This window comes from Otolemur garnettii, unplaced genomic scaffold (genome assembly GCF_000181295.1).
Source record: "Otolemur garnettii isolate 467f Iridium unplaced genomic scaffold, OtoGar3 scaffold00029, whole genome shotgun sequence".
Taxonomy (NCBI): Eukaryota; Metazoa; Chordata; class Mammalia; order Primates; family Galagidae; genus Otolemur; species Otolemur garnettii.
In genome coordinates, this window is record NW_003852424.1 from 12,835,404 (window position 1) to 12,850,644 (window position 15,241).

At 48.2% G+C, this 15,241-nt stretch overlaps 1 protein-coding gene across 1 annotated transcript in view; it reads right to left on the minus strand.

The window, feature by feature from the left end:
- RHCG (Rh family C glycoprotein) overlaps positions 1–8,454 on the minus strand; it is a 30,610-nt gene extending 22,156 nt beyond the window's left edge. Inside the window, exon 1 of the mRNA XM_003788667.3 lies at positions 8,252–8,454. Within this exon, the coding sequence (XP_003788715.1) occupies positions 8,252–8,438 (187 nt within the window). The 5' untranslated portion in view covers positions 8,439–8,454. The remainder of the gene's footprint in view (positions 1–8,251) is intronic.
- Positions 8,455–15,241: the final 6,787 nt, after the last annotated feature.

Genomic DNA, 15,241 nt, shown 5'->3' on the forward strand with positions numbered 1-15,241 from the left:
TTGGGAGGCTGAGACAAGACAATTGCTTAAGCCCAAGAGTTTGAAGTTGACGTAAGCTGTGATGCCATGACACTCTACAAAGTGAGACTCTGTCTCAAAAAACAAACAAACAAAAAACAAAAAGAAAAAGAGAGAAGAAAAGAAAAGAAAGAAAGAAAAGGATATATCAGCTATAAGGCATTGTGGCCAAGATTGTAACCCAATCTAATCACGGGAAACCGTCAAACAAGCACAGAATGAGGAACATACTATGAAAAAGAGTTGCAGGCCAGGCACAGTGCCTCACACCTGTAATCTTAGCACTCTGGAGGCTGAGTTGGGTGGATCCCTCAAGCAAGTCCCCATATCTACTAAAAATAGAAAAATTAGCTCATGCCTATAATTCTAGTGCTCTGGGAGGCTGGGGCAGGAGGATTGCCTGAGCTCATGAGTTTGAGACTGAGCAAGAGCGAGACCCTGTCTCTACTAAAAATGGAAAAAAAAAACTAGCCGGGTGTGGTGGTTGCACTCTTGTAGTCCCAGCTACCTGTGAGGCTGAGGCAAGAGGATCATTTGATCCCAACAGTTTGTGGTAACTGCGAGCTATGATGACTTCATAGCACTCTATGTCTATCCAGGGAGGCAGAATGAAACTCTGTCCCAAAAAAAAAGAAGAAGAAGAAAAGAAAATTGAAAAATTAGCTAGGTGTTGTAACAGGCACCTGTAGTCCCAGCTACTCAGGAGGCTGAGGTAAGAGGGTTGTTTGAGCCCAGGAATTTGAGAGGCTGAGGCAGATGGATTGCTTGAGCTTAGGAGTTTGAGTCCAGCCTGAGCAATAGTGAAACTCTGTCCCTACGAAAAATAGAAAAATTAGTTGGTTATTGTGGCGGGTGCTTGTAGTCCCAGCTACTCAGGAGGCTGATGCAAGAGGATTGCTTAAGGCCAGGAGTTTGAGGTTGCTGTGAGCTATGATGCCATGTTATGGTACCCAGAGCAATTGAGTGAGGCTCTGTCTCCAAAAATAAATAAATTAATTAATTAAATTAAATAAAAAAGGTTGAGGCTATATTCTTAAAAATGATCAATGCATAAAAGGCAAAGGAAAGGGCTTTGAAATGTTCGAGATTAAAAGATACACCAACAGTCTGACTCTAGACTGGATCCTGTATTTGATGGGGCTGGGGTAGGGGGGAGTGCTCTAAAGGTCATTATTGGGTCGACTGAGAAGATCAGATATAAACAGAAGGTGAAGGTACTGTATCAATGTAAATTTATGAAATTGATTATGGTGTTATGGAATAGAATATCCCAGTCTTCAGAAATATGTTGGAGTATTTAAGAGTAGAGGGCCATGATATTTGTAACTGATATACAGAGAAAAAGACATGTGCAGGTGTGTATGTCTAGAGGTAGAAAGAGAAAGCACAAATAGCCAAATTAAAACTACATAGTGTTCTTTGTACTATTTCTGTTTGAGCAACTTCTGTAAATTTGACATTATTTCCAAATAAAAAGTTGAAAAAAAGAGGGAACTTCAGGGCCCTGCCAGGCCTTGCTCTTCCCCTCCCACCCCAACCTGCTCCAGCTACTTTGGCCTCTGCTCTCTTCCTCAGCCCACTCTAGAGTCTTTGCCTGTGGCGTCCCCTCCAGCTGGATGCTGTCCTCACAGAATGGCAAACAAATCTCAGCAAAATGTCACCTCATCAGAGGGGCCTTCCTGACCACGCAGTTTAAAATGGGTTCTCTCCTACATGGCACCCTTTCTTCTTTGATAGTTCTTTTACAATGTGAAGTTGTGTGTCTATGTGTTTGTCTATCCCACTCAACTATAAGACTCCAAGAAGGCAGGGCCATACCCGTTTTGTTCACTGTGGTATTCCTAGCACCTAGGAGAGTGCCAGGGTAGATGGTTAGTAAATGTCCATGGATGAATGAATGATCGTTGTTGTCTCAGCAGCACACAGGCATGCCAGCAGGGCAGCAGTCCAGGAACCCCAGGTGGGATTTCACAGTTAGGTGGGGCTGTGGTTCCTGTCCAGTCCAACACCCCCTACTCCTAGGGCTGTCAGGCTCCGTGCCCACTGCCACCTGGCCGAGGTAATAAGGAACAATGCATACACTACAGCTGCTGTGACCTTGCCTGCCCATCTGCCCTCATCTGTTTCTCCTCCAGGCTCCCCTGAGGCCAAGACCACAGACCTCTTGGCTAGCAGCCACTTGGAGAAGGCTGAGAGGACCTGGCACACAAGGACAGCGGTATAAGCTGATGCAGGACAGCTGTGGGTCCTGTCCTGGTATGGTGCTCTGAGTTTCCCTCTGAGTTTAGCTGCCTTACTGAGTTTATGCAAACAAACACACCTCAGCTTAAGTTTCTCAGTGTGTGCTGCTGATTTCACATATATTATTATGTTGCTAGCTTATCACATTTCCAACTGTTGTGGGGAAAATTGAGCTAATGTATGTGAAACACCATAAATGGTATTATGGCTATTCTGGGAAGGACTGATGGATGACAGACTGGAACAGAGGTGTGAAAGAGAAGGAGGTGACAAATTCAGGTCATGATTATATAAGTGGGGGAGGAGAGTTGGATGGCAGGACTGGCAGGGCTGTTGACAAGCACAGGGCAATGGGAAGGGGCTGCTGCCTGGGAGGGAGGTGCTGGGTCCAGTCCTGGCCATAGTGAGTCTGAGAAGACCAGGGTGAAGGCAAGAACTGGCATCGTGGGAGACACTGAGCCTGGCTATGGGGCTGGCACCAGGGTCTGAGATTGGGCAGGCCTGAAGACAGAGCTGTGAGTTGGGATGTGGGAATGAAGGGAGGGAGAAACAAAAGTTGAGAACTGGCTGAGCTCTGAAGGATAAGTGAGGTCCTGGTAGGGAGGAGGAAGAACCCCTGGGAAAAGACAGCTTTGCAGTATGTGGGAGCCTTTCAAGAAGAGGGGTATCAGTCATTTGGGAATACAGAGAAACCATGGGGAGTGCTAACAAGGACTATGGATGCCACTACCCTGCAGTGTTGGCACTGCCTTGGCCTCCCTGTGGCCTGAGAACAGGAGCAGGGTCTTCTCACCTTCCCAGTCCTTCCTCCCTGTCTGTCCCCAATCTCTCCAGTTCTCTGTTCTTTTCCCAGTTCCCCTGGGGCCCTGCCTCTCTCTTTGCCCCTTTCTGTGGGTGTCTCTTTTCTCTCCTGTCCCTCAGGTACAGGGACACCAGCTGCCCTCTCCCAGGCACCTCCAGATTCATTCTCTTGCTTCCTTTCTCATAATCTCTCAAACTGGTTCTAATTTAGCACCAAAAGGTATCAGTTTGTTCATTTCTGTTTTATAAAGGTTGGTGCTACCTAAGATGATTTTAATAGTAATGATATGAGGGTCCAAACTGCATGAACTACATAACCTCTTTAATGCAGTTTCTTTATTGGTAAAATGGGAGACAGTAACAGTGAGGGAAGGCACTCACCCCAGAGGCTTGTGGCCCACATTTAATGAGATAACCCAATCATAGTCCTGGGCAGAGGCCTGGCTCTTTAACAATTACTCAATTATATTAGCTATTACTTCTCTTTTTCTCTTTCAAGACTGATCAGGTGCATTGCATTGGGTTGGCAACTTGCTGAGGGTCAGTGGAAGTTGGCCCTCAGCTCTAACCCACCCTGGTGACTCAAGCTGCCCAGAACCTGGAGGTATCTGATGGTGGGAAGCTGGTGCACTGATTTCCAGCAATGAGAGCTGCCAGCAGGGCTGTCCTCCCTTTCCTCTTCTCTACCTCCATGGGAGCTCCCTCCTCCCTATGCAGATGAATCCCCCCACCAAGCTGGCAAAGTCCCCAGAATCAGAGTTTCCCACACTAGTAGGCAACTGCAGCCTTCCCCTATGCCGCATCAGCACAGAAAGGGCAGTGCTCATTCCCCAAGAGCCAGCCCAGCCTAAACTGTTTTTCTTTAATACCTAGTGGCCAGTCCCCTAATTCCCCCCAGGCTCTATGGCCCACCACTTCTTCATCAGCTCTACAAAATCTCTTGGCCTGTAGTGGGGGCAGCCAGGCCATTCTGGAAATGTCCTGGAAAGCAGGTGGGCCATGGGGTAGGAGGGCTTGGCTCTGACCTCCTCTGTGCCACTGGCCGGCTAAGAATGCTAGGCTCCACTCTAACCTCCATGTCCTCCACCATAAAATAGATATCAGAGCAGGTAAAAAGCACCTTGTAGCCAGGTGTGTTGGCTCATGCTTATAATCCTAGCACTTTGGGAAGTTGAGGTGGGAGGATCACTCAAGCCCTGGAGTTCAAGACTAGCCTGAGCAAGAGTAAGACCCTCTCTGTTCAAAAAATAGAAAAACTAGCCAGGCATGGTAGTGCACTCCTGTAGTCCCAGTTACTCAGGAGGAGGAGGCAAGAGGATCAGTTGAGCCCAGGAGTTTGAGGTTGCTGTGAACTAGGATCACGCCACTATACTCTTGCCTGGGAGACAGAGCAAGACTCTGACTCAAAAAACAAAACAAAACAATAAAACTCTATAATTTGGAAGAGCACAAAGGCATTTAAATGCTGGAATAGTTCAAACTGGTATTCAGGGAGACAGTCCTCAGGCACATCTCACACAACGCTGAGCCTCCACTTACACACCTTCATGGACAGAGCGCTCACTTCCTAATGCGGAATCTTGATATTGGCATTACTGTCCTTTCCCTTTATGCCATGAGTTGCATTCCCTACCAGTCACCTGTCATCTTGAGTCTTCTAAATAATATTACCACCTTTATGAATGAGCACACTGAGGCTCAGAGTGATTAGACAGCTGTCCCATTCCATCTGGAGGTAGACCCAGAGCTATTTAATTCCAAAATTACCCTGCCCTCTGCTTGTGGAGAAGCTTGTCCTTCATCAAGTGGAACTGAATCTGAGGTGTGGGTCCCTAGGAGCACTGGCAAACCTGGCTGCTCAGGCCTCAGGAATATCCTTCAAGTGCCTGAAACCAGAGTATTCTCTGCCCTGAGTCATCTCCTGATATGTGTCCTATTCCTTCCTTGGTTTTCCCAGGAAATTTCTGAAGCCCAGGACATGGAGTCTCCTCTTTGGGCTGATCTCCCTGCAGCCACTCACGCCCTGGAGGACTGGTCTGTGAGGAAGCTTCATGTTCAGCAGCACCAGCCACTGCCTACAGCACAGGCCTCTGAGGGCATTGCTAGGGTGGGTCCCCAGCTGGCTCTGTGCCTGCTGCCTGCCTAGGGGCCCAGGCCCAGCCTGCTCTAGCTGGAGCTGGACTCCTCTGGGAACTTGAGATGCCCAGCAGGCACACCTAATCCCACATGTAGAAATGAGGCCCTCCCACCTCAACCTCCCAAAGTGCTAGGATCATAAGCATGAGCCAGCACACCTGGCCTGCTAATCCCACAGGTAGAAATGAGGCCCCCACAAGTGCTGATGGCCTGAGTCCAAGAACCAGGAGGGTACCAAGCAAGGGTCTGCCCTCACATCAAGCCCCATCCAGAAACAGAGTCTTCAAGACCCACATGGGCCAGGATGCCTCATGCCCTCTAACTCCTAACCACAGCCATGGTGAGTTGGCAAGGGAAAGGGGAAGAAGAGAATAGAGAGGGGAGTAGTCCAGGAGTGTAGACTCAGACCCACATGGCCGCCACCTCACCCGGGCTCCCTGGTTTCCTAGCAGAGTGACCTTTGCAAGATACTTCTCTCTGGCCTTAGTTTCCTCCTCTATAAAATGGGGTCATAACAGTGCTTACCTCACAGAGTGGTGGTGATAATTAAAGAAGAAAATGCATGTTTGGTTAGAGGGGCTGCCACTACTTCCTGCCCTCTCCAAGGAACACTGAGGCCATGTTTCTGTCCCTACACCCTTTTCCTTTGGTACTTCCTGCTCCAATGGCCAAGAGCTTCCTAATGCTCACAGGAGAAACAGCAGGAGAAACTCAAGGCCTTCTCTGATGGCTGGTGGCTGGTGATCTCTCCCTACTTAGCACTCCCCCTAATCCCTTTCACAAACCCTACTCATGGACCACATTGAGCCACTCACCCCACATCTCAGCACCCCCTTTCCGTGGGCCCCTGCTGCTCAGCTTCTTCCCTCCTCATCACCCACCACTTCCCAGGAAGCCAGCACAGATCTCTTCTGCCCAGAGCATTTGACCCCATTAAGGCAACTGTCTGCTCTGGACTCATTTGTCCAGAGCCCTGGTTTGCTGAGACAGTCATGGTTTATCCTTCGGTCCTAGAAAATTACTACTAGCTTCGCCCTTCACTCCCATCAGTGTTTCCACTTGGTATCTTCACATAGATCTATGTTCATGCTATAGATAAATGCTTGTCAAGTGAATACATGAGGCAGAGCATGAAGGTGGGTAGGTGAGTGTGGAGGGAGGGGATAGGAGCTGGGGAGACATCAGGGCTGTATCTCCCACTGGTAAGGTTCTGCAGCTCCTAGTATAGGGTCTTGATGTCCTACACTGCCCAGACCTATGAATGTCCTGGGGGGCCTTGCCCTTTATGCTTTACTTGGGGTCTGGGTCTGGGACCAAATGATAAGTAAGAGCTGGTATGATGGAGTGAAATAGGCAAAGGAGGGTCTTGAGCCTGCCTGCCTCACTATTGGCTGGCAGATCTCCACCAAAGAGTGGAAAAGTGGGCAGTTTGGAGTGGATTTGGGAGCCTCAACCTCAAGGCCACAACTGTCAAAAAAAAAAAAATTGCACCTGGGTAGAGTGCAATGGTATGGAAGCTCACAGCAACCTCAGTCTCTTGGGCCCAAGTGATCCTCTTGCTTTACCCTTCTGAGTAGCTAGGACTGTAGGAACCTACCATTATGCCCTGCTAGTTTTTCTATTTTTAGTAGAAACCTGGTCTCACTCTTGCTTAGGCTGGTCTCAAATTCCTGAGCTCAAGCAATCCACCTGCCTCAGCCTCCCAGAGTGCTAGGATTACAGGTATGAGCCATTGCACCCGACTTGTCAAAATCTTTTTTAAAATGTGGCCTAAAAAAAAAAAAAAGAAAAAAAGTGACCTGAGTGGAGCCCAGGAGAGCCTGTGGTCTCACCAGCACAGGGCACATCCCTCTTCTGTCACCTCCCTTCTTCTAGGTGGCTGGCACCATGTCACTATTCATGTAGCCTGTGATAACCCTATCTTTTTGGCTGCTACTTAGTATAGCCGGCTCCCACTGAGGCTGCAGCCCCCCAAACTCAGACATTTTTCCTGTAGGCTGCCATTCTGAATGTGTGCAGTGATTTCCTTGGACCTAAGTAAAATATTATTTCTGGAGGAAGAGAATCCCTGCTGCTGGGATCATACAAGCCATGCAGGGAACACCAGCCAATGTACATGGCAGTTGGAGATTAACTTCATGGTTTCTTCCAAAACTAATGATCCCTGACTACGTGAGGCCAACAGGAGAATCATCACTGGTTACTGGTGGATGGGGTAGAAAATCGGAGAGTACAAGGACATGGAAAGAGTCCTAGGCTGGGAGTCCTGAGGTTGGGACACCTGGAGTGACTTTGGGCCACTTATCCCAGCACTCACATCCTAGGCATCCACGTCTAGTGCTCTTGCAGCAAGTGCTGTATTGTGAAGTGAGGCCCAGCACTGTGCCAGAGTGTTACACAGTGATGTCTCATGACAGCCTCACCTTACCCCTCTGAGATAAATCCCATTACTACCCCCATTCAACAGATGAGGAAATTTGAGGTTTAGCAAAGTTGACATTTGCTTAATGCTGTCCACCTAGTTAATGGGAGAGTCATGATAGAAGGAAGGTTCCCAATTTCAGGGTCATGTTCCTAACCACAGCACCATGGATACCAGAATACTCAGAGGTGCTTTTTCTCCCTCTCCAAGCCAAAAGAGGATGGGTCCCCCATGTCTCTGCCTGCAGCAGGGCTGGCAGGCCATTGAGCCATCCCTGTGGCCCTTGACATTGGACCCACCCCCTTCTTGGGAATGTGGGTGCAGCTGGACACGTGAGCAAGGTCACCCATGGGTTGCTGAGAGGTAGGATTTTGTGTCTTTCCAGGAAACCAGGCAGGACTCTCTGAGGAGGCTGGGAGGTGGTCACATAGAAAACTTGCCCCGTGAGTTTTCTCTGCTTAGTTTTCACAGGGAAAAGGATTCTGTGCACAATTGACCAGTGCCCGAAGGGATCCGCAGAGGTGACGAGCTCCGGGCTGGGGGCCTGGGCTTTGGGACAGATCCCTCCTGAGCCACCCTCCCACTCCCGGCCCCGCCCCAGCCAGGCGGGGCACTCAGCCAGGGGCGACTTACTCGGGTAGCGGTAGTAGAATTCGTTCTCCACGTCGCTGGAGATGTTCCTGCGAATCTTCTCTGCGCTCCAGTGGGCATCAGCGTCGATATCGTAGCGCACAAACACGCCGAAGAGGACAACCATGGCCACTTCCAGCAGCAGACAGGCGAGCGGCAGCCGCCAGCGTAGGTTGGTGTTCCAGGCCATGTTGCGGGCGCCTGCGGGGCTGCGGTGCGGAGCTGCCCAGCGGGCGGCTTATGAACCCAGGCAGTGGGCGTGGCGGGGCGGACGGGACAGTGACCGGCAACGCCCGCGCGCTGCCCAACCGGCAAGGCCACCCGCGGGCCGGGGCTCGCACCCGGCGGCCCAATCCGGTCTGAGCTCCCGCGTTGAGCTGGGGGACCGTCGGGGCAGGAGCAGCGACCGAAAATGCAGGGTGCAGGATTACAGTGACACTAAGCCTTTCCCCTTTTGTTCTGGCAAACAGAGAAGGTGCTCCCCTCACTGCTTCAGTCACTGAGACTAGAATGGAGTTCCCAGATGTAAATCAGCATCATCTGTCTTTTTCTGATTACAGAGTTGGTACAGGATACACGAAAAACAAGCAAAGTCTGAGAAACTTCTCACGGACCAGAGAAGCCTGGAGTCAGGGAACAACTCAATGCCATGTGGTAGCCCAGAGGGTCCCCTAGAACAGAAAGAGGACGTTAATGGAAAAACCGATGGAATCCAAATAAAGTCTGAAGCTGAGTTGTTTAGTTAACAGTGGTGCTCCCGTGATGGATTCTCAGTTGGGACAAATCATGGTTATGTGAGACATTAACAGGAAAGTGAGATGTGAACCAGGCTCTCTGTTCTTTCTTTGCCACTTTTCTGAAAATCTAAAATTATTCCAAAACAAAATGGCATTAAGAAAAAAAATGTATAAAAGATTGTAGGAACAGTGTCTACAGAAAGTTTGTCTTGGTGGGTGAAGAGGGCTTGGCTGGGGAGGGGGCAGTGTCGATGGAGTGGTAAGAGAATAGAGATCTCTCTCCCCTCTCCCTCCTATCCCCAGTCTCCAAGTCATACATCCCATTCGCTCTTTCTTAGCACTTCCCTGGCCTATGTGATGTGTTTCTGTATCCGTGCTCTGTCTCCCTAAATTAGAATGTCACAGGCAAGGGTGCTTAGAGGAGAAACTAGCTCAAGATCATTAATCATTAATTTTTTGCCCCAATGAATGAATGGATGAGTGAATCCTTTTGATTTATTCTGCTAATCAAAGCAGGTACTGAGCATCCAGTGTATCAGGCACCCACCTCAGTATTAGGCCCAAATAGCCATATAAAGATGCCCTAGGTTTGCCCGTGTAGTTAAAGCACTTTCCTGGAGAGTCGAGGAGAGCTTGGGGTGATCAGATGGGCTTCATGGAAGAGGTGAACTGTGGTGGCCCTGGGGTGATCAGGTGGACTTCATGGAAGAAGTGAACTGTGATCTAGGCTTTGCAGGGCAGGTAACAGATGTCCCCCCTCTGCCCTTTGGCTTTTCTTGTCTCATGCACCCCCCCCACCAGATGATTGCAGGGCCCCCCCATACCCAACCTGGTATTTTAGCTGACAATCCACAGGCAGGAATTCTTGGCTTGTCCTCTGAAAGGAGGGTTCAAGAAACCTGCTGCTCGAGTCCATCAGGCCAGGCAGGGGGTTACCAGAAGAATTTGCCACTTCCTCCTAAGATGTGTGTATCTTGACAAGCAGGGATGACTGGTGGCCAAGGGAGGATGGCTTTCTCCCTGGCCAGGGAGATGCAGGATGTGGGAGCCATGTTGGCAGATGGGAGTGGGGATGTGGAAGGAGGGATTGGGAGGAAGGTGGTTTACACTGTCTTTCTTCAAGGCAAGGTGGAGTATCTTGTGTGGCTGTATTGTGTGGTGCAGTGCAGGGACAGTCAGTGCTATTGTCCTTCCCTGTGCCCATCCCTCTTGGCAGAAGATCATCAGCACCCTTGGCATCTTTGGCCTTGGTCCCACAAACAGTAGCATGAGGTGGCAAGAGCAGTAGGCCGGGAGTCAGAAGTTCCTGGAGATGGTCCCAGCTCCACAAATTTGGTCAGAACACACAAGCTTTCTGGGTCTTATTTCCTCTGTCTATAAATAGGTATTTCCACATGCAACTAAGCTCCTTGCTTTGCAGTGATACTTGAAGGGCACCATGCAGCATGGTGCTTAGCACTTTGACTCAGAGGCTCAAAGAGGCCAGGGCTTGAGTACAACTTCAGGCAAGCTGCTTAACTTTTCTGGGCCTATGTTTCCCCAACCATACAGTGAGGGTGACAGTAGTACCTAAGATGACCCTCATGTATGTGATGCTTTTAACACAGAGCCCAGTAGTAGCTACTCAATAAAGGTGTAGCCTTTATTATTTGCAACTAGAAATGAATGGGAAGGTTCTTTGTAAATCTAAAAGTGTCACAAATATAATTGGGGTTGCTTCTATGATGGTGGATAATGGCAATCCCCTCTGTGCTCTCTGAAAAGTCTTCAAGGTGGCCCAGCAGCAAAAAACATGCCCTTCCCCAAACCACAGGGCTAGGGGTAGGGGTTAGGGGACCTGGGAAGTAGCTCTGGCTAAGCTCCTATCACCTTCAGTCCCTCAAAGCCATAGACAGTGCTGCCTCCCCATACAGGAAAATGTCCATGTAGAATGAGGGAAAAGGGTATAGATCTCTCTGCACAATTCTCTCCTCTGTGACAACTTATGCGATCAGAAATAAGAACAGCAATAGTGGGAAACTGGACATCATGTGCTGCTCCCTGATGGGCTAGCTGCTTTGATAAGGACACAGCAACCTAAACGCACCATTCCTGCCCAAAATGCATACTCTGAATTTAATCATGCAGAAGCAGCACTCAGACCCAAATTGAAGGACATTCTGTAAAACAACTGACCTATATTCCTTAAAAAAAACTGTAAGTGTCATGTGTAACAAAAAACAAGGAGGAGAACTGTTCTAGGTTAAAGAGACATGACAAGTACATAAAATGCTTTGATTGATCCTTGGTTGGTTCCTGGAGCAAATGAAAAAGCTATGAAAAAATGCTACTGGAACAACTAGAGGAAATGCAGTAAAAATGGTGTGTTAGCTAACGGGATTGATCAATGTGAAGCTTTCTAAGAGTCATCATTATATTGTGGTTATATAGATGACTGTTCTTGTCCTTACGAGATCCCTGGTTTAAGGGTAAGATGCCAATGTCTCTACTACACACAGCATACATACGAGAGAGACGAAACAAAAATGCATCCAGGCAAAGGGTATATACACGGCTGTTGCACTAGTCTTACAACTTTTCTATTGGTTGAAAAAATTGTAACACAGAAAGTTGTGGAGCCGTCAGTTGAAGTTTCTGATATTTACTAGGAAATATCTGACTTCCCAAGGCCTGGGGCAGAAGCCACAGAATCATAGTCCCAAGGGGAGTGCTGCATACTCTCTGCCTGATTACAGTTCAAACCCAGCAAGGCCCTCTGTGTTCCACACAGCACAGGCCCAGCACATCCCAAGAGCTCAGCACCTAGCCCATACTCAGCACAGTACACTGTACAAGCCACCTAGACATCAAGATGTGGCCTCTGTTCTTTCAGTGCACCTGGGTCATGAGAACCTTCTTTCACTTCTTCCTGCCACTGCAGAGTCTGCTGCACACACACAGTAGTCCAAAAACTCACAACAAACCTCAGGGCTTCCGGGGGAAAGTGGATGCAGAGAGTAGTAACAGTAACCTCCATGAAGAAGGTGTTCCTAGGAGCCAAGCATGAAGCTGGGTCTTTTTTGGCCAACACTGTGTGTCTTCTCCACACCGGCTGACCATGCAGGCAAGGATTTTTTTTTTCCCCACAAGGTGGAAACTCTAGCTGAGAAAGGTCAAATCACTTGCCTAAATTCACAAAGGTAGCAGCATATCTGGAAAAGAAAGTAACATGACCTCAGCTGTGGAGAGGTTTAAAAGCTGGCTGAGTGGAGAAGGGCAAGCCAGGCAGACAGAACCACTTGAATAAAGATGTGAGGGAAAGAATGTGTAGGGCAGGGTCTCTCAGTTTCAGCACTAGTGACACTTAGGACCTGACAATCTGTGGTGGAGACTGTCCTCTGTATTGGCAGCACTCTTGCCTCTACCCACTGTATTGAGTGGTCAGCAGCACTGCCACCCTGGTTGTGACAACTAAAAATGTCTCCAGACATCACCAAATGTCTTCTGGGGGTTAAAATCATGCCTGCTGAGAGGCACTGGGGAAGCGTCTACATTCTGCTCTAAGTAGAAGGGCAGCTCCTGCCTGGCACAACCCTGCTCCTGGCAGGAGGGCTGTGCCTCTGCCCTGAAGGTGAGAAGGTGGACAGGGCCTAGCATGAGCTCTGTACTACTTCTGTGGGTTTTTCCTGCAGGAGCTGGGCTAGCAGGTGCTGACCTCAGCTTCCCCAACCATACGGTCCATTTCCGACTTAGGCTACCATGATGGGTGGTTTGATGTATCATCTTGACTGGGCCACAGGGTGCCCAAATATTTAGTCAAACATTATTCTTTCTGAGAATGTGTATGAGGGTGTTTCTGAATGAGATCAACAATTATTATCGGTAGACTGGGTAAAGCAGAGCACCTTCCCCATGTGGGTGGGCCTCATCCAATCATTTGAAAGCCTGAATAGAACAAAAAGTTTGACCCTTTGTCAAGTAAGAGGGAATTCCTTCTGCCCAAGTGCCTTCAAGCTATGCTATCAGAGTTTTTCCTTCCTTCAGTCTCAAACTAAAGCATGGGCTCTTCCTGGGTCTTGAGCCTGATGGTATACTCAGACCAGAACTGCACCATCAGTTCTCCTGGGTCTCCAGCAGCACTGACTACAGGATTGCAGGACTTGTCAGTCTCCCTAATTGTGAGAGCCAATCTTAAAATAAATCTCTCTCCCCTTCCTCTCCCTCTCATATATAGTTGGCCCTTAATACATGTTTTAATGGCAGGGGCCCATTTATATGTGGATTTTTCAATAAAAGTTACACCAAGTGTGCCTGCCTCTCCTACCTCTCCTCCCCCTACCTCCACATCTTCTGCCTCTGTCACTCCTGAGACAGCAAGACCAGCCCCTTAGCCTCCTCATCAGCCTAATCTGAAGATGATGAGGATGAAGACCTTTATGGTGATACATTTCCATTTAACGAATAGTAAATACATGTTGTCTTCCTTATTATTTTCTTAATCATGTTTTCTTTTCTCTAGCTTACTTTATTATAAGAATACAGTATATAGGCTCGGCGCCTGTAGCTCAAGTGGCTAAGGTGCCAGCCACATACACCTACGGTGGCGGGTTCAAATCTAGCCCGAGCCCGCCAAACAACAATGATGGCTGCAACCAAAAAATAGTCGAGTGTTGTGGCAGGGGCCTGTGGTCCCAGCTACTTGGGAGGCTGAGGCAGGAGATTTGCTTGAGCCCAGGAGTTGGAGGTTGCTGTGAGCTGTGATGCTATAGCACTCTACCCAGGGAGACAGCTTGAAGCTCCTGTCTCAAAAAAAAAAAAAAAAAAGAATACAGTATTTAATATATATAACATACAATGTGTTAATCAACTGTTGATATGATAGAAGGCTTGTGGGCAACAATAGACTATTAGGAGTCATGTTCTGGGAGAGTCAGAAGTTACACGAATTTTTTTTTCAAGGCAGAGTCTCACTCTGTCATCCAGGCTGGTATGCAGTGGTATGATCATAGCTAGTGAGCTCAAAAGATCTTCCTGCCCCAGCATCCAAAGTAATTGGGGCTACAAAATGTCCTCCCACACCTGGCTGATTTAAAAATATTTTTTGTTTTAGAGATGAGGTCTTGCTATAATGCTCAGGCTGGTCTTAAACACCCGGGCTCCAGCAATCCTTTTGCCTTGGCCTCCCAAAGTGCTAGAATTACAGATATGAGCTACTGAACCCAGGCTAAAGTTATATGAATTTTTGACTGTGCCAGTTGGTCAATGCCTCTAATCACCATATTCTTCAAGGGTCAACTGTTTATATATTATAAACACACACACATATATACATATATATATGTGTGCTGTTGTTTGAACGTGCCCACCAAAACTTAAGCTGAAATGTAATTGCCATTGACAGTACTGGGAGATGGAGTCTTTTTTTTTTTAGAGATAGAGTCTCATTTTGTCAACCTCGGTAGAGTGCTGTGATGTCACAGTTCACAGCAACCTCCAGCTCTTGGGTTTAGGTGATTCTCTTGCCTCAGCCTCCTGTGTGGCTGGGACTATAGGCACCTGCCACAACACCTGGCCATTTTTTGTTGCAGTTTGGCTGAGGCTGGCTCAAACCCGCCACCCTCAGTATATTGGGCCAGCGCCCTACTCACTGAACTACAGGTGCCACCCAGGAGACGGAGTTTTAAGAGGTGATTGAGTCATGAGGGCAGAGCCCTTGTGAATGGATTAACACTGCTATCCCAGGAGTGAATGAGTTGTGGGACGTGAGTTATGAGAGCGGCTTAATATAAAAGTGAGCTCCACTTGCCCTTGCACCTTTTGCCATTTTTGGACACAGCATGAAAACTTTGTCATCTGGTCAAGCAGGCCCTTTCCCAGCCCCAGAACTGTAAGTTAAGATGTAAACCTCTTTTTATTTTTTATAAACTTTAATCAAATTACTATGAGGGTACAATATTTAGATTGCATTGTTCTCACTTCCAGGGCAAAGTTCCACTTATAGAAGAGCCCCTCACCCAGGGGGTGCACTATACACACTCACAATGTGCACATTAGGCAAGATCCGGCTTCAGCTTCCCTCCACCCCCAAACAGGACTATAACAGTGTTCTATTGTTCTTAGGAACATGCAATTGTCCATACATTGATTTCATATTAGTATGGAGTACACTGGACATCCATTTTTTTTTTTTTTGAGACGGAGCCTCAAGCTATCCCCCTGGGTAGAGTGCCATGGCTTCACAGCTCAGAGCAACCTCCAACTCCTGGGCTCAAGCGAG